General features: G+C 51.9%; 2 protein-coding genes across 2 annotated transcripts; both read left to right on the top strand.

Moving 5' to 3' along the window:
- Positions 1-4,668: 4,668 nt before the first annotated feature.
- PRDM7 (PR/SET domain 7) lies at positions 4,669-14,052 on the top strand (the record flags this gene model as incomplete). The annotated part of the gene is made up of 9 exons (XM_049703625.1): positions 4,669-4,792; positions 5,107-5,214; positions 7,032-7,085; positions 8,909-9,061; positions 9,701-9,802; positions 10,018-10,289; positions 10,704-10,771; positions 11,898-12,094; positions 13,766-14,052. Coding segments are annotated over 9 exons (1,365 nt in total), but the record flags the coding sequence as incomplete, so codon positions are not given.
- On the top strand, positions 5,419-5,636 carry LOC105748534 (60S ribosomal protein L39-like). Its single transcript, XM_012536840.2, has one exon. The coding sequence runs from the start codon at positions 5,456-5,458 to the stop codon at positions 5,609-5,611; it is 156 nt and encodes a 51-aa protein (XP_012392294.1). The 5' UTR covers positions 5,419-5,455; the 3' UTR covers positions 5,612-5,636.
- Positions 14,053-25,741: the final 11,689 nt, after the last annotated feature.

Below are 25,741 nucleotides of genomic sequence, written 5' to 3' on the forward strand. Positions count from 1 at the left end.
GAAATCAGCAGCCCGCAAATCCAGCTCCCTCCTAAGGGAAAAGGACCCCACGTGGTGATCCTAACCACCAACCATGCCCTGAAGTTGCAGGGGTCGCTCCGAGGGCACACCGACCTCGAGTAAGGAGGGCCTCCAACTCCAACATCCAGAGAGACAACCGGGGGCAACGGCGCACCATGACGACTCGTGTGACCATCACTTGACCTGGAGCTTCTCTCAGAAAACAACAAGAGTGTGCCCCAAAAGAGCAGACTACTGCTTGCAGGACTTACGGCACCCAGAGGGGAGCTAATAAGCTTGGCGGGGGAACCGTATATCACGCTGTCACCATAGAAAAGCCTACAAACACCGCGGTGACGGCGGCCAATGAGACCAGCTGGACTCCTGGCTACTTCAAAAGGCCGTTGACTCAGTGGCCGTCATGGTCCTGGATCACCACCGGCCCTGGACTGTCTGGGAGTTGAGCGGGCAGGACTCTGACACCTGGTGCTGTTTGCACGTTAATTCAGGGGCCTAATTGAAGAAAGCGCAGACTACCGGTCAGAGCATCTAGGCTGGCAGAAACCGTCAGCCTAAGGCGGCCGAACAAATGTGGGGCGGGGTAAAACCGCCCCCCCCCGCCCCCCCCGCCAGCGTCTCTGCGCATCTCTTTCCTGGACCCTTAAAGGTCATTAGAATCTATAACACTTCCAATGCCGGCGCTCAGGCGGACGAGCACTGAGGCAGGAGGCCTGGGGACAATCAACCTCACATGGAGGCTGCTGGGGAGAAGTTCTGCCCCTCCCCCCGCGTATGAGGACTCCCAACTCAGCACAAAGTAGTTACAGAAGAGGGGTCTGCACCCACAGCGCCCCAAGAATGAGGAATGGGACAAAAGGCAGAGGAGGGGTTTGTCACCGGCAAAGCCCATGAAAAATTCCTGGGAGATAAAAATAGAATCTGGGCAATAAAATAAAGTCTAACATTTATTCCTCTGTGCTTTGTCTAATTTCACGTGCTCCTAGGGTTCCGCATGCAGAGGTCCCACACCCGGCACTTCAGACCCGATTTCCTAGTGCAGAATGGCTGGGTCGACACCTCAGCTCACGGGGCCCCGTGCAGACTCCACGATATAGAGCCTGAGCTCCAGCCAACCCGGCCCTCGAGAGCTCCGCCCCCTCCCTCCCGCTGAGGCTGCCGGGATCCCTACACAGCAGCCCCGCCCACAGCCCGCGGGGGAACGCACGCTCTCACCTGTCCATTCTCTGATCAAAATATAAAGTTTTCCTTTGCTTCTGAACCAAACTCAGTCTCGTTCTGTTGGCTCCAATGACACTGGGCAGGGGGACCCTTATCGGGGCCCACTCTGGAGGATCAGTAACAGAATTTGAGAACATTGTAACTTCAGTGAACAGATGTGTGAGCCAAACTGTAATGAACGTAGAGCAGTGTATAAGGCTCGTGTAAAATAAGATGTTTCTAACACTTCCATTTGATATTTCCATCACTTGATTATAAGCAAGTTCAGTGGAGGGTTATTGTCTTATTTGTCAGCTCAACTTTACAGAAATTGAGTGATTTTTTTCCAAGGCTGTACATCTAATAATCTTGGCTGAAGCTTCAATCTTCTTTTGAATGCTTTTCCATTGAAAATGATACCTCTCTTTCAGCTCCCTCATTTCTGAGGAATATAAAACCTTATAACTTATTGTTACCAAAGGGGAAAGGCAGGGGGAGGGATAAATTAAGAGTTTGGGATTAACACATACACACTGCTATTTATAAAATAGATAATCAACGAGGACCTACTGGATAGCACAGGGAACTACACTCAATATTTTGTAATAACCTATAAGGGGAACGAATCTGAAAAAGAATAGATATCTGTATCTACATCATCTATCAACGCCAGATAAAATGTAACCTAAGGGTGGCCGATGGTGACCGCTTCTGACCCTCAAGACTTCAATCATCTAAAGCTTGGACTCTGCCTACTGCCCAAGGCCCTCCATGAACACGCATGTACCCATAGCTTAAAACTTCCCCAGTTTGGGGGTTTGGGGAGACACTGTTTTGACAAGATCCCTGGTGTTCTCCTTACTTGCTGCGAGTAATAAATCCCTCCTTCTCCCAATCTTTGGCTGGGTTGTGTCTTTTGGCTCGACACCCACCAAGAGGCAAACCCAGTTTTCTGGTAACATCTCTCCATCCAGACCCCCAACCAGCACTCGTGGTCCCACCTTGACAATAATTCTACAGTCAGTTGTCTTGCTTCCAACACATGGAAATCATGTTACGTTTCTGTGACCAAAGCTACGTAAGGGGCAGAAACACTCTCCCCATTTTATCTTGTGAAGCCCCCTCCGCAGATCCATTGTCCTCGAATTTGATGCCTCACTTTAATGGAAAACACTTGCAGGGCTTTTTGGTTTTATTTATATCGCATTTCCGAAGGCTTTTTAGACCTACATTGCTTAAACATACAGATTACTCCTAAGTGCCACTTCTACTTTGAGATTTAAAATTCTCCCAGTGTTTTTTCTAATATATATATTATTCTAATATACTTATTATTCCATTTGTTGTTTTTCTAATATACTTATTATTCCATTCCATTTAAATCTTTGAACGTATGTTGTTTATTTTGTGTCTCATCAGATTTTAGTTAATTACCTAGTTTTCCCCTGAATAAAGCAATACTCATCCCAAACAGTTCTTGCCAAAACTGTGTTTTACAAGGAAGGGAACAGGTGGGCCCAGGAGAAAGTTCGGGAGCACGACTACAGTCCGGTGGAGCAAAGACCCTTGTGCAGGGCACTGGACGGCCACGGCCACCCTAAAGACCCACCGCCCGCTTGAGGCTCCAGGATTAAGACGGGCTGCCTGACGGCGGGCGGACAAACCAGTCAGGGAAAACCGCGGAGCTGCTCCTGCGCGCTGGAGGCTTCCTTTCAGACACGCGCGGGACCCAGAGCAGCCAATCCCCGAGCGGTGGGGCGGGACCTTCTGCGCGCTCCGCACCCTCCCGGCCGCCTATTGGCGGGACCGCTTCTGTCGCAGCACCGATTGGTGGCTTGCACCTGACGGGGCTTTACAAGCCGGCTCCGCGCCCTTCGCTTCGCCTCACCTCAGGAGTTCGCGAAGCTGCAGAAGCCCGAGCGCGCGCCGGCCGGGGTGGGCCCTGCGAGGGGACAGCGGAGAGACTGACGGGAACTGCGAAACCCTTATAAACCCTCAGCCCGAGGCCTTCAAATTCCAGGCTGGGAGGCCCCAGATCCCCTCACCCTGAGGGGCTCCAAATCCCGTCAGCTTGGAGGGACCCCGGGTCCTAACCTGAGGGACCTCACATCTCCTCAGCTTCAGGGACCCAAAGTCCCTTCACCCACAGAAACACCAAATCCCCTGATGCTTAGACCCCCCAAATACCCGGAGTAACCCCTAGAGGTTAGGCGCCCTAAAAATAGCCCCTGCAGAGAGGCCAAATTTCCCTACCCTCAGAGGCACTGACTACCCTCAGCCCGGGAACTCTTAACCCCTTCATCCTCAAAGACCACAGCTACCCTCAATGTGGGAGAACCTAAAGCCCCTTAAGGAGAGACCCCCGATTTCCTCAGGCTCAAAGGTCCCAAGTTCTCTCAACCTGCGCCTTCTACATCCCTTCAGCCAAAAGACGCCAGATACCATCAGCCTAAGAGACCCTGAATCCCCTCGGGTCTGAGGAACCCCAATTCCCTTAGCCGGAGCGACCCAAATCTCCTCAGGCTGAGCGATCTGTCCCTTAGACATAGAACGCACGTTTTGCCCAGATTTTTCCGGAGTCCCCAGGTGGAGATCCCCAAAGCCCTCCTTGGAGAAATAGTCCCTGTCCCTCGCTGGAAGAGAGCCCTGACCCCAGCCCAGCAGTCCGGGGCTTCCAGGTCTCCTCAGGACTCCCTCAGGCACCCACAGACACAGCCCTCCCAGTGCCTTTCCTCAGAGGGCCCGAGTTGCAGGGGGGCCAAAGAAACCGAATCTAGTTCACCTTTGGCTGGCGAGGATCCGTCCACCCCATCAGTACCCTCCACATCCTCTAATCCTTGCCGGGGTCCTCACACCTTCCTGCTCGGGACACCCCAGCCGAGGAACACAGACCTAGCTCTGGGCAGGGGCCTGGGCTACCTCAGCACCTTCTCCTTCCACAGGCACCTTGGCCTTGAGGCGGTCCCAGGCCCATGAGCACCGACAGGTGGCCGGAGGACAGCACTGAGGGAGATGCTGGGAGAACAGCGTGGAAGCCCACGGTGAGCGGTGGAGGAGGCAGAGCCTGGCTCGAAGCCGGCTCTACAGGAGGGACAAGGAGCTGGTCCCTGGAGGGCTCAGACTCCTGGCCTGCACTGCTGGGTGACCTTCTCTGTGAAGGTACACAGGATGGGGGTGCCCGGTCCTGTCTAAGATGGTGGGGCGGGGCGGGGTGGGGGGGACAGGACACTATAGCATCGTCAACTGCTGTGTGTCCAGGGAGAGTTAGGAAAATGCTCAGTGTTTGCTCAGTTAAGCAGGACACGGTCAGGAAGGAAAACCTTCATCCTTGTCTCACAGAGACCACCCAGCGGCCTCAGGCTACACCCTGCACAGGGTGGAGGAGAGGGCCCAGCTCTAAGTTCTGACTTAGATTAATAAGTCACTGATGAAATCGATTATTCTCTCTAGGCCAAAGATGCTTTCAAAGACATTTCCATATACTTCTCCAAGGAAGAATGGACAGAGATGGGAGAATGGGAAAAAATCCGATACAGGAATGTGAAAAAGAACTATGAAGCACTGGTTACTCTAGGTAACAGGAAATGCTGGGTGCCTGGGAGCCTGGGAAGCGTGAACCACGTCTTCGGTCTCAGTGTTAGCTTGGCTCTCTCTGAGATGGCTTCATCTGCTCACAGTTGCCTTCCATGTGGAGACCAACCTGCAGGAAATGTGTGTTCTTCTGTATTCAGTGTGGGCCTGGCCCTGGCAGCGCAGAGCTCACCCCTTCCAGACTCTCCCAGCCCATCCTACCAAGTCACACTGACTCTGTGGCATTTTCCATCGCCTCTGGGCTTTGTTCCTCCTTCTAGCTCTTCCTTTTGGAACCAAGATTTTGCTCCTTTCCAGGTCTCAGAGCCCCTCGGCCAGCTTTCATGTGTCACCGCAGGCAGGCCATCAAAGCCCAGGTGGGTGACCCTGAGGATTCTGATGAAGAATGGACTCCAAGGCAGCAAGGTGAGGGGCCAGGAAGATTTAGAGGTGTCTTCCTGAAAACAACCTGGGTTTGGGTCTCAGCTGCGTCTCAGGCATTAGCAACAACAACAAAAAAAAAAACCCATAATTTTTCACCCAACAAGCAAGATGCAAAACAGAATATTATACAGTAAGAGACTATCCATATAAAGTTTTTAAATATGTAAAATAATTAGCCTCCCCTTCTCTGCCATCCGACGTGCGGTTGACTCTGCTCCTCACCATGTCTTCTCACAAGACTTTCATGATCAAGCGATTCCTGGGCCAGAAACCAAAGGAGAATCGTCCCATTCCCCAGTGGACTCAAATGAAAACTGGTAATAAAACCAGGTACAGCTCCAGGAGAAGACACTGGAGAAGAACCAAGCTGGGTCTATAGGGAGCCACCCATGAGGTGGTACACGTATTTATGCTGTGGAAGGTCACTTGCATCTTACCGTATCACTCTGAAAGCATCACTACTATCTGGACAAATGCATCCATTTGTTTTATTGGGAAAAAATGATTTTTCTCCTTGTGTCAGTGTTTCTGCATTAGTGCTTTGGCTCAGTAATAAATATGAGACCTTTTGTTGGAAAATATATATATATATATTGTTTATAGGTACATTAAAAGGCCGTAAATGTATAAAAATTTGAATGTGAATAAGAAGTACCAAATTCATCACCAAAGGAGTAAGGGCTGGCAGGTGGCTTCATTGTGTCTTGGTTAGTTTTTTGTTTGTTTTTATTTTGTTTTTGAATTTTGAAATAGAAATTAAAAGACCCGCAGTGGTTGTGGCAGAATGGTGACATAAGACTGAATGGAGGTGGATGTATAGGTTTTCCAGTATAATTCTCAATAGTTTTCTCTTTTTTTTTTTTTTTTTGGCTGCGTTGGGTCTTCGTTGCTGCGTGCGGGGTTTCTCTAATTGCGGCGAGAGGGGGCTCTCTTCTTTGCAGTGCGTGGGCTCCTCGTTGCAGTGGCTTCTCTTGTTGTGGAACACAGGCTCTAGGCGCGCGGGCTTTGGTAGTTTCAGCATGCGGGCTCAGTAGTTGTGGCACACGAGCTTAGTTGCTCCACGGCATGTGGGATCTTCCCGGACCAGGGCTTGAACCCGTGTCCCTTGCGTTGGCAGGTGGATTCTTAACCACTGCGCCACCAGGGAAGTCCCGAGTGCATAGGAAGATTTTTGAGTGTTGATTCTGTATCCTGCAACTTTGCTAAATTCTTTTTTTAGTTCTAACTGTTTTCTGTGGAATATTAGAGATTTTCTACACATAAAATCATGTCATCTGTGAACAAACCTAATTTTACTTCTTTCTTTCCAAATTGCAAGCCTTTTGATTCCTTTTCTTATCTAATTCCCTGGCTAGGACTTCTAGTACTATGTTGAATACAAGTGGTGAGAGTGGGCATCCTTTCCTTTTTTTCTTGATCTTAGAAAAGATCACTTTTTCCACCAATCAGTATGATGTTAGAGGTGGACTCTTCATATATGACCTTTATTATATTGAGGTAACTTCCTTCTATTCCTACTTTGTTGAGTATTTTTGTCATGAAGTAAATTTATTAGATACTTTATGAACATAGGATGAAGCACAGATGAGGTTTATGTCTATTTTTTTTTTAATTTTAAGAAAACTGTGATGCTCCCAGTGGAAGCATAGGCATTGATGATACAGAAATCATTTTCCATTCCCCCTTTGGTAATCCTTGCACTTGTCACTCTCTGGTTCAGAATTCTGTGTCCTTAATTCAGATGCCCAGAGTTTGGAAACATTTACCAACCAAAACACTGATTTCTCATCATCTTTTAGTTAAACCTTCTTGGGTGGCCTTCAGAGTGGAGCACAGTAAACACCAGAAGGTAAGTATTTCCCAAATCCTGTTGACAGGAAAACCTTCCTCATGGATCCAATCACAGGTAAGAATAGGAGAATACACAGAGTATCCTAGAAACTGCTGCTTCCTTTCATGATTCTTTAGCACAATGTCTGATATCATCATCATTTTTATAGTTAATAAGAATAGCAACAGTAGGAGGTTGTTCTATTTTCACATTATTTTCATAATATTTCAGACTCTATTTTAAGCATTTTACATGAATAAACTCACTTTAAACCTTAAAACAATCCTGTAGTACCTATAGGTAGTGTAACTATCCCCATTTATATTGAATAGATCAAGAAACTGAGGAAAAGAAATGTTTGAGTATATGCCTGAGATCACAGTGTCACTGGTAGTGCAAGCTCATCCAAAGCTCCTTCTCTAAAACACTTACAAGCTGAGTAGAACTTCCATAGTTTTATAAAGTTTACACTGTCTTATTCATACATACATCTTTATATCACTCATCTGACGGGTGATTTCAACCTCAGTTCTTTTCTGCTACGCCAAAGTGAGTGACATGCTAAGACCATCTGACTAAGGGAAGCTTACAGATCTGTAGGCGATTTGCAGAGTGGATTGTCCGATACGTAGAAGGAGATGGACCCCCAACCTCAGAGCCTGCTACTCTAATAAGAGGAAGTATCTCCCAGCCCTGACTAGCTTCAAGTTTGATCATTGAAAACGACAAGTAAGAAAATAACTTTAGGACTTCATATAGGTTACCCGCGTTTCAACAGAAACTCATCCCTCTGGAACTGATTTCAAATGCTCATTCTTGCAGGAGAAAGTAACAGCTCCTTCCTCCGGCCTCTAATTAGGCAACTGTCATGTTTGGAATCATTTGCTTAGCCTGCCCCTGCGTTGCAAGCTTTGAGAGCCTGCTCCATACCCGTTTCTTCTCAGAAGTCCCAGGCCCAGCTCAAGGCCCCTGAGGGCCCCCTGGAGGTTTTCTGAATGAGTGACTCCACATTTAAACATTCACCTAGAAGTAAGAGGGTCAAGGAGTGCTGAAGATAGTATCTGTGAGCTAGATTTCAAATAGGGAGACAGTTGAGGGGGTGAATTGATAGCAGGGCTGGACTCTCACGTTCACACTGTACTACATATCAGTAGCTCACAAAACAATTTGGTGAACGTTATTAAATTTCATGTCCACTGTAACGTTAAGAATTAGCCTGTATACCAATTTATGGTTCAGGAAACTGAGGAGAACTAGCTAGTCGTACAGCCTTATTCAAGCAGAATCGATGGGAACCAGCTACTCTGATTCCAAACATTCTCTCTAGGATATGGCAACCTGCAACGTTCAGCATCATTTTCTTTATTGTCTAGATAAGTTTCTGCCATACCATTTCTTTGTTCTCTTCCCAATCTCACTGCTCTGTCACCTCATTTTCCAGAAGTGTTTTGTCCCCTCTGTACTTTTCCACATTTCCTCGTCCATCAGAGGTCCACTAATTAATAGAAGACCCCCTCTTTTTTTCTATAAGCCCTTACCCCCTGCTTCTCTCCCAGACTTTGTTGATTCTTCCCAATTGTTCTCCCTGACTCGCTCTCACTTTTACGGAGAAATTTGAGAGAAAGTTGAAGGGAAGGAACCTTAAGATATGGGTTCTAGTCTTGATTCACTACCCACTTAGGCCCTTTATTTACGCTCTAGTGTTCAGACTCCACCCGCCCCGGGTATTTCCAAGGGTTGTTGGAGTATTAACTAAAGTCATGCATGTGAAAACACTTCATAAGCCCTAAAGAACTAAAGAAATGCATGTTGTCTTTCACTATGTGACTCTCCCGTTGAAGGCAGTGCCCCCGGTGCCATTAAGTAATGAATCTAGTTTGAAGAAATTGCCAGGAGCAGCGCAACTGCAGAAGGCAAGTGGCCCTGCGCAGGCCCAGAGCCCAGCGCCCCCTCCCGGAGCAGCAAGCACCTCTGCATGGCGCACTAGACAAAAGCTGGGTGAGAGAAAATAACCTGGGGCCTTTAGTCCCTCTAATTCTTCTAGAAACGCTGATTAGTATGGCCTAGGTGTGTGGGGTGGACTTGGGGTAGGCGTGGGTTTAGGCTGGGCTGATCTGAGACCTGAAGTTAGCACTGGGGCCTTGGGAAAATCTTACATGTCTTCTGAGGTCCTGATTGCTAATCTCTAAAGTAAACATAAGGATACATAACTCGTATAGTGTTTGAAAACATTAAAGTAAATATAAAAGTACGGACACACACACGTTGTTCAAAAATCCATCTGTGACAATAGTGACCATGCTTTCTTAGTTAAGGCCTCTGCTCAATGCCTAACATGTAATGTGCCTTAACCAATATTTTCTGAATGAGTAAATGTGTCAATGAACCATTTTCTAAGTAGAAAGGTTGGGAAGTTAAACCTAATAATGGGAAGAACAGGAAGCTAACATTGAACTGGGTGTCTGTAGTCAGTGTGGAGCCTCGGTCTGTCTGAACCAGTAGCTAAACGGGGGAAAAACAAAGTATACAGAAGGACAGGCGATGATTTGATGGGAGGGGATTTCACATTTTCTGATAAAACAGGGACCAACACTCTAGACCCCACCAACCTTGCTTACCTACTCTTCTCCAACTTAGAACGCAGAGCAAAGCAGATTGAAGTGAAGATGTATAGCCTACGAGAAAGAAAGGGCCACGTGTACCAAGAGGTCAGCGAGCCCCAGGATGACGACTACCTCTGTGAGTGACCCCACTGGCCCATTACAGAGAAGGCTGTTATGTCTTGCTACAATAATCTCACCTTAGCATTTGGTCCCCAAATCATCCCCTTTGTCTAGTGACTTGGGGTACAGGATTGAGGCCAAATGACATGAGCGCCCCGGTTCTTTCTGAAGGTCTTTACAACCAGGAACACGCACTGTATCTTCCCTAATCCCTGTCGCTCTCGCCTCCAGATTGTGAGAAGTGTCAGAACTTCTTCATTGACAGCTGTGCTGCTCACGGGGCCCCTACATTTGTAAAGGACAGTGCAGTGGAGAAGGGGCATCCCAACCGCTCAGCCCTCACTCTGCCCCCTGGGTTAAGTATCAGGCCATCAGGCATCCCTGAGGCTGGGCTTGGAGTATGGAACGAGGCATCCGATCTGCCGTTGGGTCTGCACTTTGGCCCCTATGAGGGCCAGATCACAGAAGATGAAGAGGCCGCCAACAGTGGATACTCCTGGCTGGTGAGAAACACCCACCTCTTCCCCTGTCCTCTGGCCTCCACATCCCTTCTGTGGATGCGGGGGGGGGCCTCACCTTCAACATGCTAGGACGTGGATGGGGACAACACGGTTAGCTCTGTGTACTGAGTGCACTTTGCATGAACACGGAACTTCTGCTTAAAGCTCAGAGGCCAGGTGGGAGCACGGTGGTACAGGCACAAGGAAGCGGCTCCTCCCGTGCGGGGCCCTTGGCCTGAGCGGACAAATAGACTCAGACATGAGGATGGTGATTAAGGAGCTCATTGCGTGGTCACGATTGGCAGTTGCATCCATGCAGGCTGAAGAGCACTGATGACAGCAGAGTGAAATAATTCTTCTATCACCTCCCACCAAAAAAAAAAATAAAAGCCTTTAACTTCCTTTTCTGACACTCAGATCACCAAAGGGAGAAACTGCTACGAGTATGTGGATGGAAAGGACACGTCCTGGGCCAACTGGATGAGGTAAGTCCAGTAGGTTTCCAGGTTCCAGAGAGGACACTCATCTCTCTCAAGCCCATGTCCCTTTCCTTCTCAGACTGCCCCCCTCAATGGTTTTTACATCTTCTGTCCCTCTTTTTTCTCCATGCAATGCTCTTTCATTTCAAGAGACGTCAGAAAAAAGGAAATAAAAATATAGTATGTGTCCTCAAAATACGTCTCTGTGCTCAAGAAAACTGGGGTACTTGAAAACAACTTGAGGAGTCTAGATTCACCAGGGACACTTATTTACCTAATTAACACTTATCAAGCACTTACTATTATGCTCCAGTTTAGAAAACGGAGTCCATTACTTAAACAGATCACATCACCCATGTCCTTACGGAGGACACACTGCAGACAGACATTAAGCAATTGATTTTAGGAACATTTAATCATAATTTTCCTATTTTTCAAGAAGTGCACAGCACCACCATAACCTAACGGGAGGTACCTTTAGTCTGTGAGGGCAGCCACCTTCCCAGCCTTGCTTCCAGTGAGAAGTGGGTTCTGAAGCCAGGAGACAAACGGACTGCAGGATGGTTGTGAGCAGCCTCTTTCTCTAAGGTCCCCTCCTTTCATCAGGGGAGGCAGAAAATGAATAAACTACTATTGTTCTGTGTTTCGAGCTAAGTCAGAGAGCTCTCCAAGTTTCTACAGGAACCTGGGGGACGCAAGTGAATGGGGGGCCCTGGATGCACGTGGGGAGACTGGAGACAGGCCTCTCGAGAGAACATAGGCTGGGGCTGAGTGCTGAGGGATGTGTGCTAAACTAGAAGCACCAAGTTCTGTGGAATAAAAACAGAACTTCACTGAGAGTTTAGAGGTCACCAGTTTTACGGCCAATCCACGTGGAGACAGGTCTGGAATTGGGCTTTGGAAAACAGATAAGTAGGTAAGGAGAGAAAAGCAATCTGGCCTGGATGGGCAACAGCATCTGGAGATAGGGATTCACGGGAAAAGCTCGAAGGCGTGAGCAGCAGGTTCCCACGCAGCAGCAGCGGCAGCTGGGGCAGCACCAGGCCGCGATGGCAAGGAGCTGGCTCGGGTCTGACGGGTGGAGGGAACCCATCGCCTGCGCTTTCTGTCCCTTTCTCTGCCCCAACCTCAGGTATGTGAACTGTGCCCGGGATGAGGAAGAGCAGAACCTGGTGGCCTTCCAGTATCACAGGCAGATCTTCTACCGAACCTGCCGGGTGGTCAGGCCGGGCTGTGAACTGCTGGTCTGGTACGGGGACGAGTACAGCCAGGAGCTCGGCATCCCGTGGGGCAGCGGGTGGAAGAGCCAGCTCGTGGCGGCGGGCAGAGGTGGGTGCCACCGCTCTTCCAACGCAAAGCAAGAAGCACTCCTGGGGAGCTTTCACGGTCCGGCTTTCCATCAGGGTAAACTCCAGTCTGGAGTCAGCAAAGTTTCAATTAAGATGCGTCAGAAATTGATCCATAAGCCTTTGACTCTTAGGGAAACTTTTTATATTAAAATTTTTTCTTCCAGTTTTTTTAATCCCTCATGCAAAAAATATATAACATCATATAGGGCTGAAAGGCTTAGAGGAAAAAAACAAGTTTTCGAGCACCTACCAGCTCTCTCACCTTCAGCCATTTCTTCTTCATCTCCTCCATATTTCTAGATGATATGTGTACACGTTGATTTGCATTCAGTCACCATTTCGGTTCGTTGTCGCATGAGTTCATACACTGTGCCAGACAGGGCTCCACGAACTGGAAATAGAGATTGAACAGGACGGTCAGAATCACTGCCCTAGAGCAGCACGTGCCTCATACCAGACAGCAATTAGTGCTTTGAGGAAAAGTAGCCCAGAAAAAGTGCCTTGGATCACTGTGAGCGGAGGGGTGGGGTGTGGCGCTCTCCAGAGACAGCATTTGTGGGCAAAGTGTTCCAGGCAGGGGAACGGCCAGTGCCGCAGCACCAGGGCAGGAAAGAGAGGCCATGCAGGTGGTCAAAGAAGGAAGCACAGAGGGAGAGGAAGCAGGCTGGACAGAACACGGAGGCCTCAGGGCCTGTGCTCCACGCACAGACATGGGGGTCCCCCTGGGTGACGTGAAACAACCGTGCGGTTTTCAGCTGCAGGGGGCATGTTCTCTGCTCTAAGATGATGCTTTGGCTCATTTTTTGGAAAGAGATAGCAGTGGGGAATCCGCTCAGAGGTCAGTTCATCACCAGGTGAGAGGGGAGAGCGGACTGGCTGAAGAAGGGCAGGAGCTGGGGTGTATTTTTAAACAGGACTTCCTACTGCATTTTACACGGACTAAGCCTGACTGAAATCAATGAGGTGTGAATACTCGTTGGCTTTCTGAGGAAGGACGTACTTTCATTTTCCACTTTATGGAAAACTGAGAGAGAAGCAATTCATGACCTAACTGGGGCATCAGGAGCCAGAGTCCGTTAGTCAGTGGGACCTGGACCACTCGGTCTTGTCCAATTTGAATCCCACTTCCTCACAGAGATTCAGACACAATGGCTGCTCAACTAATACGTCTCTGTGAATGAGGAGCCTCAAATCCAGCTTTCCTCACAGGTGCCCTAACCACTACCCTACCCTGCCTTCCACATCTGGAGATCTCCAGGATGAGTGCCCCTAACTTAATAAACTCCTTCCCCTCGTAGGAAGTCACTCGGGGCGATTCCACCTATCATCAAGAGTGTTCTCTCCCAACAGGATAGAATACCTGTGGCCCCTCTGTCACAAAGTGATAGGACTTTTCAGATACTCCTATGTGGGCAAAGGTCGCTGCAGTTCCACCTCTTATAAGGAGTGACACTGCCTCTGATGCTACTTGAAGGTCCCTAGTCAGGGCCACAGGTAGAAGAGGCCCTTGATACGGGCTTTCTGGATTTCTGAAGAAGACAGAGTGAGTAAAAATGGAATGGAAAAGTAGACTGTAAAGGCACACTTGTTGGGAGACAGAGCTTGTGCTGTCAACACTGAGATGATTAGTGGTTCAGGCCTTACCGGAGATAAACCATCTACCTGACCAGAAGCTTCCTCTTTCAGCAGACCCAAAGCCCAAGATCCATCCATGTGGCTCCTGCTCTCTGGCCTTCTCCAGTCAGAAAATCCTCAGCCAACATGTGGAATGCAGTCACCCGTCTCAGGTCCTCCCGAGAACATCTGCAAGAGACCGCGTCCAGCCAGAGGATCCCTGCCCAGGCTATCAAAATCGGCAGCAGCAATATTCTGATCCACACAGCTGGAGTAACAAACCTGAATATCAAGAGGTCAAGGAAAGGTCCAAACCTTTGCTGAAAAGGATAAGGCTGGGGAGGATTTCAAAGGCCTTTTCCTCCTCTCCCAAAGGACAAATGGGGAGCTCTAGGGCACATGAGAAAATGATGGAGGCGGGGCCCAGCACAGGCCAGAAAGTGAACCCAGAGGCCACAGGCAAATTACTCATAGGGGCAGGAGTATCAAGAGTTGTAAAAGTCAACTACAGAAGCTCTGGGCAAGGCTCCAAGGATAGGTCTAGTCTCACCAAGCACCAGAGGACACACACAGGGGAGAAGCCCTATGTTTGCGGGGAGTGTGGGCGAGACTTCAGTTATAAGTCAGAACTCATCAGACACCAGAGGACACACACAGGGGAGAAGCCCTATGTTTGCGGGGAGTGTGGACGAGACTTCAGTCAAAAGTCAAATCTCATCACACACCAGAAGACACACACAGGGGAGAAGCCCTATGTTTGCGGGGAGTGTGGGCGAGACTTCAGTCAAAAGTCAAATCTCATCAGACACCAGAGGACACACACAGGGGAGAAGCCCTCTGTTTGCAGGGAGGGTGAGGGAGTCATTACCAATAAACCACACCTTAGCCACGGGAGGATAAATGTAGCCACCACATACCTCGGCTCTGAGGGAGCTTCAAAGGAAGTCTATGACCCCTTACATTCCCTAAGAGTGTGATGAGCACAGAAATAACTGGTTACGTAGATCCTCTGCTTTCATGATAAGAGAGAAGGTAGATAAACAGCAGAGGGTGTCTTACTTGCCCTGGAGATGTTCATACCAATCCCCTTCATGGTTTTTGGACTCCTGTTTTAATAAATTTTGTCTCCACACAAATCTGAAGCCCAGACTGTGTACCTCATTCCCCTCTTATCACTGAAAGCAGTGGGGTCCAAGAGGGCCACAGAGAACGCATACTCGCAGCCCCGGTCTCCGTAGGAACTGAACCCCTGGAAGGGCATTCTCCCTTAGCCTCTCCTCATTCCTCTCTGGTTTCCTCTGACTTCTGTAGCCTCAAAGGTGAAGGCCTCGTGCATGTGTGGGTGCATGCCTGTGTGCCTGGCTCAATCTGGGGTATCTGGTCTCCCTCGCTCTCTCTTTGCTGTCGCCTCAGGGTCAGCACAGCATGTGGACTCCAGATCCAACCATAGTGGTTCAATTCTCAGCTCTGCCCTCACCAGCTGTGTGACCTATGGCAAGGTGCTCAACCTCTCTGTGCCTCTTTTCTAATCTATAAAATGGGATGGGAGCGCCAGCCTTTTGGTTTGATCGATAAGCACAGGCAGAATCTGGCACAGAGGCTGGCTGAGAGGGCAAGCCCCGCCCTTTGTTATTCTCTCCCTGCCCACGTCTTCCAGGTCTTTAGAGCTGGACAAAGAAGGGGCCACTCAGGCACTGGTCAGACACAGCTGCTTCACCTGCAGACTTAGCTGCCCTGACGAGGAGGTGAGAGGTCAGGATGCTAAGTGCGGGCAACCTCCCTTCCCACCGCTGCCCTTCCCGCTGAGCCTGGGCAGCCCCAGAGCCCCTCTACACACAGTCACCTGGGAAAGGCGGCCCTCGCCCACACCTGCTGAGAACGGAGTCTGGAGCCGCGCCTGCAGGAACCGGACCACCCGTGAGTCTCGGAACCTCTCCTGCCCCCCTGCACACAGTGTCCTCGAAGCCCACACCGCAGCTTCTCTAACGCACGTGCCGTGTACCTGGGCCTGTGTGCTTCAGTGCAACGGTGTCACCACCTTGAAATTCTTAACTGTTGAATATTTTATCCTTCAACTCACTTTTTCTAAGAGAAGTCTGGTGGAGAATGGGGCACACTGTGGGCAGAGCAGGCCCGCACAGTGTGGGCTCACAGCTAACGGCCCCGAGGCCCCGGGAGCTCAGGGCTCCCGTGGAGCCAGCAGCGCAGGTGCACAGGCTGCACGTGAGGACGAGGTGGCACGAAGCCTCTCCTGCTGGGTAGGTGACGGTACTGACAGCTCCAGGAGGCCACGCTGTGCTTAGACCCAGAACTCAGTTCTGGTACAGAAAGGAAGCCCCATCCTCTCCTCTCTGAACAACCTCCCTGCCCCTGAGGGAGCCCTAACTTGGCCCAGTCCTGTTCCCACCACAATGGGTTCAGGAAGGCCGAAGCGGGGAGCCCAGACCCCATGACTGCGAACAACGGCCCTTAGTCCCCCTCCCCGTGCAGGCTTGTGCAGCATCTCTACGCGAACCACGTGGATGTCAATAACAAACATCCACTATTACTGGCTCCCTTCTTTCATGCTTTTATAAGGGAATCTGTGTGTCTGTGGCTTTGTTTCCCTATGGGAAGAGAAGCACCATAACCTTTCCATCTTCTGCGGCTCTCAGCAGCGGCCACGGGAGGGACGGAGTTGGGGGTGATGCCGGCAGAGGGGCTTCGACTGAAATACTGTGGGGGAGGGGCCCCAGAAACTTCCAGGGGCTTCTCACCTGCACCTCCCACCAGAGGTGGCCCTAGAATGCCCTGCAAGGCTGAGCAGTTCAAGGCCTGCCCCCTCCCCTCCCCTCCCCTCTGGCAATAAACCCCATTCCTGGTGAGGCCGCCAGCCCCCAAGACGCCCCGAGTCCCTGGCCCCCATCATCCGCGGCCTGCACAGAAGATGGATGACCTGTGTGGTGGCGGCGATGGTGTGCGACCCCACAGTTCAGGCGCAAACAGGGACTCCGGCCTCTCACCCAGTCTCGGCTCACCTCTAGCAAGGGGGCTGGCGGCTTATACACCCTCCCGCCACGGGCAGCTGCGTGCTGAAGGGGGGCTCGGAGGAATGTGCGCCGCCTGACACGCGCTGGGCTCGGCTCGGGACGCCTGCAGGGCCTCCACCTGACACTGCGGGTGCCCTGGATGGCCACACAGGACACCAGCAGCCTCCATCACATGTGCCGCTCTGACCGCAGTGGCCCCATGGCTGTGCCAGCCCCACCGGCCTGCTGCTCTACCGGGACCCTAGCTGAGCAGGTGAGCGCGGAGCACAAGAGGGTAAACTGGTCTTTGGCTGCCAGATTCCGCCTGGTCGGCCACTAGCCCAGCCAGTACCTGAGGCAGAGCTGCCTGTGGGGAGGGTGTCACCCACAGACGCTGTCCTCAAAGCTCAGGCCCCTGAAAACTTACCAAAGAGGTTTCCTTAAGTTCGTTTTCAAAAGTAGGAGGCCGTTCATCTATCACCCAGAGAAAACTCCTGTAACATTCTGAAATATGTACTTTAAGATCTTATTTTGCAAGCTCTCGTGCTTGATGTCAACAGCTTTGCTGTTTTTTTCTTTTTCTCGTAATATGCAGGTGTTTAGAAAAAAAGAAATTTAGAAAATACAGAAAATAAAAGCCACTCATAATTGTATAGGCAACACCAATTAATACAGCATCTGGTCACCACACACAGACACATGTGCACACACACAGGAACACACGTGCACGTTTTTCTTCTACGAAATCTTTTGAGCCCCCATCTTACGTTGTCACCGGCCTCTGTTTTTGCTCACCAAGACGAGCCCGCTTTGGCCTCGTGACCGGTAGGTTTCCATGCAACTCAGAAGCAGGCGGGCAGCAGGGGCTGTGAGGGGTGGGCACCGCCTGGCCCAAAGTGAGGAGACAAGAGCGAGCGCTTCTCCCCCGGGTGCAGTACCTTCAGGGGCCACTGGGGGAGACACCGAGGAAGAAGCCTCTCAAACGCCTTCCCTTCAGTTTCCATGGTTACAACGTGCCCCGCGTCCCGGGGTTGGACGGGGGTTTAACAGACCTTCTCTTGTTGGACATGAAAAGTGTTTCCAGAGAGAATCTGTCGAGATCTTGGCCTGGCTTGCTGTAGGGTTACCCATGTGGTGCATTCGGGGCTCAAGGAAGTTCTGCAGCTTCCCGGGTTTAGGGCTAAAGCACACCCCGCCCTCACCCCTCCCGCGGTCACTGCATCTTCCCCTCCAGAGGAAGGTGTCTGGGACTATTAACTGCAAAGACACTGCCGAAGAGGACAAAGGCCATGGCTGGCCCGGGCTGGGGTGCTCCCTGGGGAGCAGAGGGGACATGGGACACTCACTGCTGGTCTCACCTGTCCTGCGTGCTTATCGTCCTTCTCCGTGATTGTGCGGCTTTCTGCCCCTGGGGGGGCTGCCAGCGAGGGGCTCCGGAGACGCTGCAGGCTGGGGTTGGCGGTGGGAGTGCTGGAGGCCAGGAAACCCAAGACCCTCCAGCAGGTCAGTGCGGTGTGGACAAGACCTGGCCTCACTGGATGGCTAGGTCCTGTCCTTCGGGACACCCGCTCTGGACCGCCGTCGGAGGTGTGGCTGTTTCCCTGATGCCCACCTTGGTCTCAGGAGGCAGAAGAGAGACTGGGTTATCCCTCCCACCCGCTGCCCGGAGAGTCACAAGGGCCCCTTCCCAAACAGCCGGAGCAGGCTTAGCAGAGGGAGTGCTGGGGTCTCACAGGGTCACTATGGAGAGGGATTTACTCCTGACCAGGATCCTTCTTTGCTGGTTCTGTTTCTGTGTTGTCTTCACACCAAATCTCACAAGGACAAGGCCGGGTTTTTACAGCATCACTGGCCCAGGGGCCAGCGAGCCTCCTTATGGTGTGTTTGTTACAGGCAGGGAGACAGGGCGGCTGGTGTGACGCTCCCCCAGGCGAGAGAAGGGACCACACTAGGTTGTGTCTCCTGCGGGGTTTCAGGGGTGCTGGCAATAGGGGCGGCCACTCCTTTTCTAAATATGTCAGACAACCGCTGAGTTCTGAAGTTATTCATGAAACTTTTTTTTTTTTTTTTTTTTGCAGTACGCGGGTCTCTCACTGCTGCGGCCTCTCCCATTGCGGAGCACAGGCTCCGGACGCGCAGGCTCAGCGGCCATGGCTCACGGGCCCAGCCGCTCCGCGGCATGTGGGATCCTCCCAGACCGGGGCACGAACCCGTGTCCCCTGCATCGGCAGGCGGACTCTCAACCACTGCGCCACCCGGGAAGGCCATGAAACATTTTTTGAGCACCTGTTATATTGCAGGTACCACACATGAGAGTTGCAGAGGTGGAGGTGGGCAGAGCTGGGTATCAGGAACCAGCTCTACGGTCGTGGAAGAGGCTGGGGATTCCATGAGATGCCGGCTTCTGATGGCACAGTAGACATCTTCTACCACAAATATTAGCTGCAAAGATACATAATAAAGAGAGAGGCATGACTCTTGCAGCAAAAATAAGGGTGTGGGGTGGAGGAGAAGGTGGCAAGAAGGGCTGAGCAGAGAGAACAAGCAGGTCCTGTCACTCCAGTGGTGAGCGTGCAGGACCCAAGCCACCGGGTCAGCTCGGTCAAGTCCCTGCTCTGCTCTTAGTTACCATGAAGCCCTGGAGCCTCCACTTCCCCTGCTGTTGGGTTGGTACAGGAAGTTCTCAGCACAGTCACTGCTGCCATCCATATGAGGCTGAGGGCCCTCTACATGTGGTGTCCCGTCCAGCAGACCCTCGGCCATACCCTCCGAGCCCAACTAAGGCCCAGATGAAGCCTCACTTCGCTGGGTGGCCTCACTGGGGACCCAGGTCCCCCTCCCTGCTCTCACTCCAGGACGCCCTCACCCACAGTCAAAGCGAGTTCGTGGCCAGGCCCACACTCCACCCCCGAGTGGGGAGAAGGAAGGGGCTGGGGGGCAAAGTGCCTTCAGGCAAGTGGTGCAGGAGCTCACCCATCACCCCTCGTGGTCCGTCCCTGGGAGCGTGGTCACAGGTCACGTGCAGCTGCAGTGCTTCCTGTGAGGACGCGAGCTCTCTGCCATGAGCACTGAAGCAGGAAACCCTGAGTGATCTTTCCGAGGCTGGAAGACTCCCCGGTCGTTGGGACGAGAGATAAAGCCAGAAAGTGGGTTCTTGCTGGGACGGGCCTTCTCTAGACCCAGCTTGGGGACAGCAAGGGTGGGACAAGGGGCCCCGTGGAGACTGTGCAGCCGAGTGACAAGCCCACGTTCACCCGGCGGGAGGCCTTTGAGGGGTCTGTGACGGAGGAAGCCCACCCCATGAGACAACAGAGGGTTTCAGGGACACACGGCAGCAAAATCAGGGGAAATATGAAGACTCTGGGAAACTAAAGTACGAATATCAAAGAAACTCTTACTGCCCTGAAGGTTCCCCCTGACATGAGCGGGGGACAGCTCCAGGACTGCAAAGGTTTTTGTGGTTTCAAGCAGCAGAGACCCTGCTCCACAGCAATGGGGCTGGGGGGCTCGGGGGGCCACAGGCAGAATCCCACAGAGATGGGTCGACAAGGGCCACAAAGCACGGGGGCCCTTCGGGGATCGTGGGGCTGCTGTTGTCCGGGGTCGCCTGCTGGCGGCCGCACCCCTGCCGTGTCCCTGCTGCTCACAGACCCTCCCCCGTGGCTGCTCTGGCCCCATTCCCTTCATGCTCCCAATTCGTGCCCCTGAAAGCAGCAACCTGACTGACTGCTCCTGATTCCGGGGCCAGCAGGACTCCCTCCGGCTCTCCCTCCCCAGGCGCCAGCCTACTCGCAGACTTGGCGGCGCCCCAGCAGCTGCTTGTCCGGAAGCTTCTGTCGGTCTCACGAGGCACCACAGGCAGCACTGCCGTGTCCATATACCCATCGTTTCCGACCGACACCTGGGGATGGACGCTGAGGTTCACGGGAGGTACTGGGCATTTCGTAGCAAAGGGAGCTGTGAGAGGATGTGCTCTGTCCCCTCCTGGCCTGCGACCAGCAGCCACTAACGCTTCCTCCTGGGCCTCCACGCCACTCACCAGGCAGCACAGGCTGTGCTCGGATTGCCCTCCTGACACACAAAGCCATTTGGGGTCCTCTCCGTGGACCAGACACCAGAGGCTTGGTTCTAGCAACCAGGACACACTGCCCCGAACCCGTCGGCCCAGCCTCACCACTTCTCTCCCTCTGGTTTGTGTGCTCAGCCCCAGCTCCCGCAGCGTGGCCAGGGTCCAGACAGGACTCCCCTGACAACGGTAGGGGAAAAGGGAGGACAGAAGGGACCCGAGAGCAGTGCGACAGATGGAAAGATGGGATATAGAAGACAGCCCTCCCCTCAGCCACCTAACAGTTTCTCAGCCCCTGAAGTTAATGGTGCACAGGGTTCCTATAGTGACAGTCACATCAAAGGATGACGTGAAGATTTCTGAGAAAGTAAACAAATCATTTGGGAATAATTATAAGACTTTGGTGAAGTGTTTGAGCTGCCACTTACATCACCTGATGCAGTTTTGTTATCTTCATAGTGAGTAGACTAAAAAGCGAAGATATTTAATTTTAGAGTCTTTTTAAATACATTTATTTACTATTTATTTATTTATTTTTGGCTGCCTTGGGTCTTTGTTGCCGTGCGCAGCCTTTCTCTAGCTGCAGCGAGCGGGGGCCGCTCTTTGTTGCGGTGCACGGGCTCTAGGTGCACAAGCTTCAGTAGTTGTGGCCCGTGGGCTCAGTAGTTGTAGCTCGCGGGCCGTAGAGCACAGGCTCAGTAGTTGTAGTGCATGGGCTTAGCTGCTCCACGGCGTGTGGGATCTTCCCGGACCAGGGCTCGAACCCGTGTCCCCTGCACTGGCAGGTGGATTCCTAAGTACTGCACCACCAGGGAAGTCCTTAGTTTTAGATTTTATATTAATTTGTTTGGTCGTGCTGGTTGTTAGCTGTTGACACCATCAACTCTTCTCCCCTTTGTCCCCACAGGAACCTCTGCAGATGGCGATAAGGATACGAACAACATGGCCACTGCCTACACCCTCAGGCAAGCCCCTCAGTGCCACATCACAGCACGTTCACCATCAGCCAGCACAGGGGAACCATCGGTGTGCCCACTGCTGGGCTGGAGTGACAGGTCAGGGGTCAGGAGGGGACCACCCAGTGATGCAATCAAATCTACATTTGTCCCAGCTGGTGAGGCACAGACACAACCCAATCGGAACAGGCACCAGCGGTAAAGACGTAAACATAAGACATGACGCCATAAAACTCCTAGAAGAGAACGTAGGGAAAACATTCTCTGACATAAATCATACCAATGTTTTCTTAGGTCAGTCTCCCAGGGCAATAGAAACAAACATACAGACAAAAAACCCAAATAGGACCTAATCAAACTTACAAGCTTTTGCACAGCGAAGGAAACCATAAACAAAATGAAAAGACAACCTACACAATGGGAGAAAATATTTGCAAACGATGAGACCTACAAGGGCTCAACTTCCAAAATATACAAACAGCTCATACAACTCAGCAACAAAAAAACAAAACAACCCAATCAAAAAATGGGCAGAAGACCTAAACAGACATTCCTCCAAAGAAGACATACAGGGGACTTCCCTGGTGGTCCACTGGTTAAGACGCTGAGCTCCCAATGCATGGGGTCCGGGTTTGATCCCTGGTCAGGGAACTAGATCTTGCATACCACAGCGTAAGATCCTGCATGCTCTAACAAAGATCCCGCACGTGGCAACGAGGATCCCGCGTGCCGCCAAATAAATAAATAAATATTTTTTAAAAAGAAAAGGAAGAAGAAGAATACATGAAAAGATGCTCAACATCGCTAATTATTAGAGCAATGCATATCAAAATTGCAACGAGGTACCACCTCACACCGGTCAGAATGGCCGTCCTTAAAAACTCTACAAATAATAAATGCTGGAGAGGGTGTGGAGAGAAGGGAACCCTCCTACACTGTTGGTGGGAATGTAAATTGGTGCAGCCCCTACGGAGAACAGTATGGAGGTTCCTCAGAAAACTAAAATAGAACTACCACATGATCCAGCAATCCCACTACTGGGCACATGTCCAGACAAAACTATAATTCAAAAAGATACATGCACCCCTATGTTCATAGCAGTACTATTCACAATAGCCAACACATGGAAGCAACCTAAATGTCCACCAACAGATGAAGGAATAAAGAAGATGTGGTACGTATATACAATGGAGTACTGCTCAGCCATAAAAAAGAATGAAATAAGGCCATCTGCGGCAACATGGATGGACCTGGACACTATCATACTCAGTGAAGTAAGTCATACAGAGAAACACAAATACTGCATGGAATCATTTATATGTGAAATGTATACATGACACAAATGAACCTTTCTATGAAACAGAAACAGACTCACGGACATAGAGAACAGACTGGTGTTTGCCAGGGGGAAGGGCTGGGGGAGGGATGGAGTGGGAGGCTGGGGTGAGCAGATGTAAGCTTCTATATACAGAATGGATAAACAACGTGGTCCTACCGTACAGCACAGAGAACTACATTCAATACCCTACGGTAAAGCATAATGGAAAAGATTATTTTTAAAAAAGAATGTATACATGTGTATAACTGAATCACTGTGCTGTGCAGCAGAAATTAACACAACATTGTAAATCAACTATATGTCAATAAAAAAATATATCAGTTAAATAAAGAAGAAGACACCAGCCACTCAGAACAGACACTCAACCCATGAGAACAGACCCCAGACCAACTGGCACATGGACCAACCAGTCAGAAGAGGCGGCTGCTGCAGGCGGGGTCCTCCTGGCGCACACAGGCTGACGGTGAGCCCCGGGCGCAGTGAGCCCTGAGAGATCCCTGGAGGAAATCAGAACTGTACCCACAAGCCCCCTCCTCTAACTGGCAAAACGAAGTGGCTCTGCCTGCCACAAAATTAGACCACATCCCCTGGTGAAACTGGAAAACATTCCTGGCATCCTGACCCCGGAAGTGGTGACCACATAACTGAAGGGGTCCCAGGACCCCCCAGTTTGGTGCTGGGACTAGGAATATGTTGATCAGATCTCAATCCAGGGGAAGTCTCCTCCTGGGTCAGTTTTGGAAGGGGGTGGTATGAATTTATCAAAGTCTGCTTCTCTGCTGAGTGGTGAGCCAAGATGAGCCCTGAGGTGTGCCTGACAAGACAGCACCCGGGAAGCCAGTCACTTAGTGGAGGGAAGGCCCCCCACATTTGGTGCATCTGCTCGCTGGCGGCACCTGTGGTCCCCGCGCTGACCACCACGTGCCTGTGTGCCGGCAACCCCCAAGCTGAAGGCTTGTGGTCGCAGCCGCAATCACAGGCACCAGCAGCACCAACCCTCCCATCCTCGGCCCGACCTCGAAGTCCAGCTGAGGCCAGCGGATGCCTCGTGAACTATGTTCTACGGTGGCCCATGTGTCGCTGCTGAGCAGCAGTGTCATGATGCAGGCCAGGGGTCCTCAGCCTGGCGGAACATTGGAACCCCCTGGGACTCACTGACCCACAAATGCTCCCTGTCCCAGGGCGAGGGCAGCCAATCCTGGACCAGGCAGTGACCCGCACGGGCACACGGGTGCAGAAAGCAGCGTCCACGACACAGACAAGGTGCGGTTGTCCCGGGGCAGGGAAGGGGCCTCATCTCTGGCCGGAGCTCTCTGATGCCCCGGCTTAAGACTAAGGAGGCTTCGGGCGCAGGGGCTGTGGTGGGAACAGACTCGGAGCTGCTTCGGAGACGTGCAGCGCAGGACACGTGGGCGAGTGAAGGACAGAGGCAGCTTCCCGTAAAGAAACAGAGTGCGCAGGCTTGGGGTGGAGGAGAGCCCGACGAGGGCCGGGAAGCAGGGCCTGGAGGCCGCGCCTCTCCCCCGCGCTCTCTTCTTTCGCGCCTGCCCTCTTCAGCTGCTTAACTCCCGCTCCGCAGCCTGACGCCTCCGCCCTTGCGCGCCTGCACACGCCTGCTGCCCATTCATTCAAGGGATACCGATGTAGCACCTACCTCTGGCCAGGCCCTACCCCAGGCACAGGAAGAGCCTTGACGAAACAGACAATAACCCAGGTCCTTGGGGAGCTGAAATGCTACCGGGGGCCAAATGCGCCCCTCCTGTGACCCCCACCCCTGGCTTCGCCTTCCTCAGCCTGCCGGCAGGCCCCCTGACCTCCAGCGCCTGTCACCCTCTGGCACCGCCCATCGTGTGGCCTTCTCAGCTCATAGCACCATGTGAAATGGCCTTCCCCTCGTCGTCACCTGTGTCGCCTCAGTGTACCTGGCGATGCTCAATATTTCCTCAGTGGAGGAAGGTCCCAGCTGCCCTCATGGCCCTTCCGCTGAGTTCTGACCACAAATTCCCGCCACAGCGGCCTGGAAGGACTCCCGGGGTGGGGCGTGGAGTAGGGGCAGGGGCTCGGGCACCCTTGGTGTCATAGCGCAGCTGCAGTGCCTCAGCAGGGCCCCAGAGGCTGGTCCCACGTGGGCCTCTCCAGGGGCTCAGGGTAGGGCGGGGACCTCCCAGCGCCAGCACAGACCCAGACGGCGGCCCGACCGGCTGCCTTCTCCCTAGGACAGGAGGACGGGTGACCCTCGTTGCTGCTCAGCGTCTCGGCCACCCGGGAAGAACGGTCAGTTCCAAGGTACTGAGCACCCTGTGTGTAGTTATACGTTTTACCTGCATGATCTCAACTCCCTGAAGCAGAAACGCTTTGGGCTACCCACCTGGAAAAATCAACGCGAGTGCTTTAAAATCACTGCACTTAACACAATCCAGACGCGAAAGGCCCCACCCACCTGCCAGGCAGTCCAGCGGCAACTCCAGGGATGCAGCTTCTTTCCTCCTCAGCGTGTGTCTTCCTTAGGGCCTCCGTCTGTCCGCCCGGGGCCGGGGAGGGGGCGGGGCAGGGGGGGTGGGGTGGTGGAATGCTCCAACTCCAGCATCACACTCACCTGGTCAGAAAGGAGTGGGGAGGAGGGAGGAGCTCAAGGCCTGTGTCT

Source organism: Orcinus orca, chromosome 20 (genome assembly GCF_937001465.1).
Source record: "Orcinus orca chromosome 20, mOrcOrc1.1, whole genome shotgun sequence".
Classification (NCBI taxonomy): Eukaryota; Metazoa; Chordata; class Mammalia; order Artiodactyla; family Delphinidae; genus Orcinus; species Orcinus orca.

Bases quoted from the DNA above. Each gene is read 5' to 3' on its own strand.
- LOC105748534 (XM_012536840.2), top strand. From the start codon at position 5,456: ATGTCTTCTCACAAGACTTTCATGATCAAGCGATTCCTGGGCCAGAAA.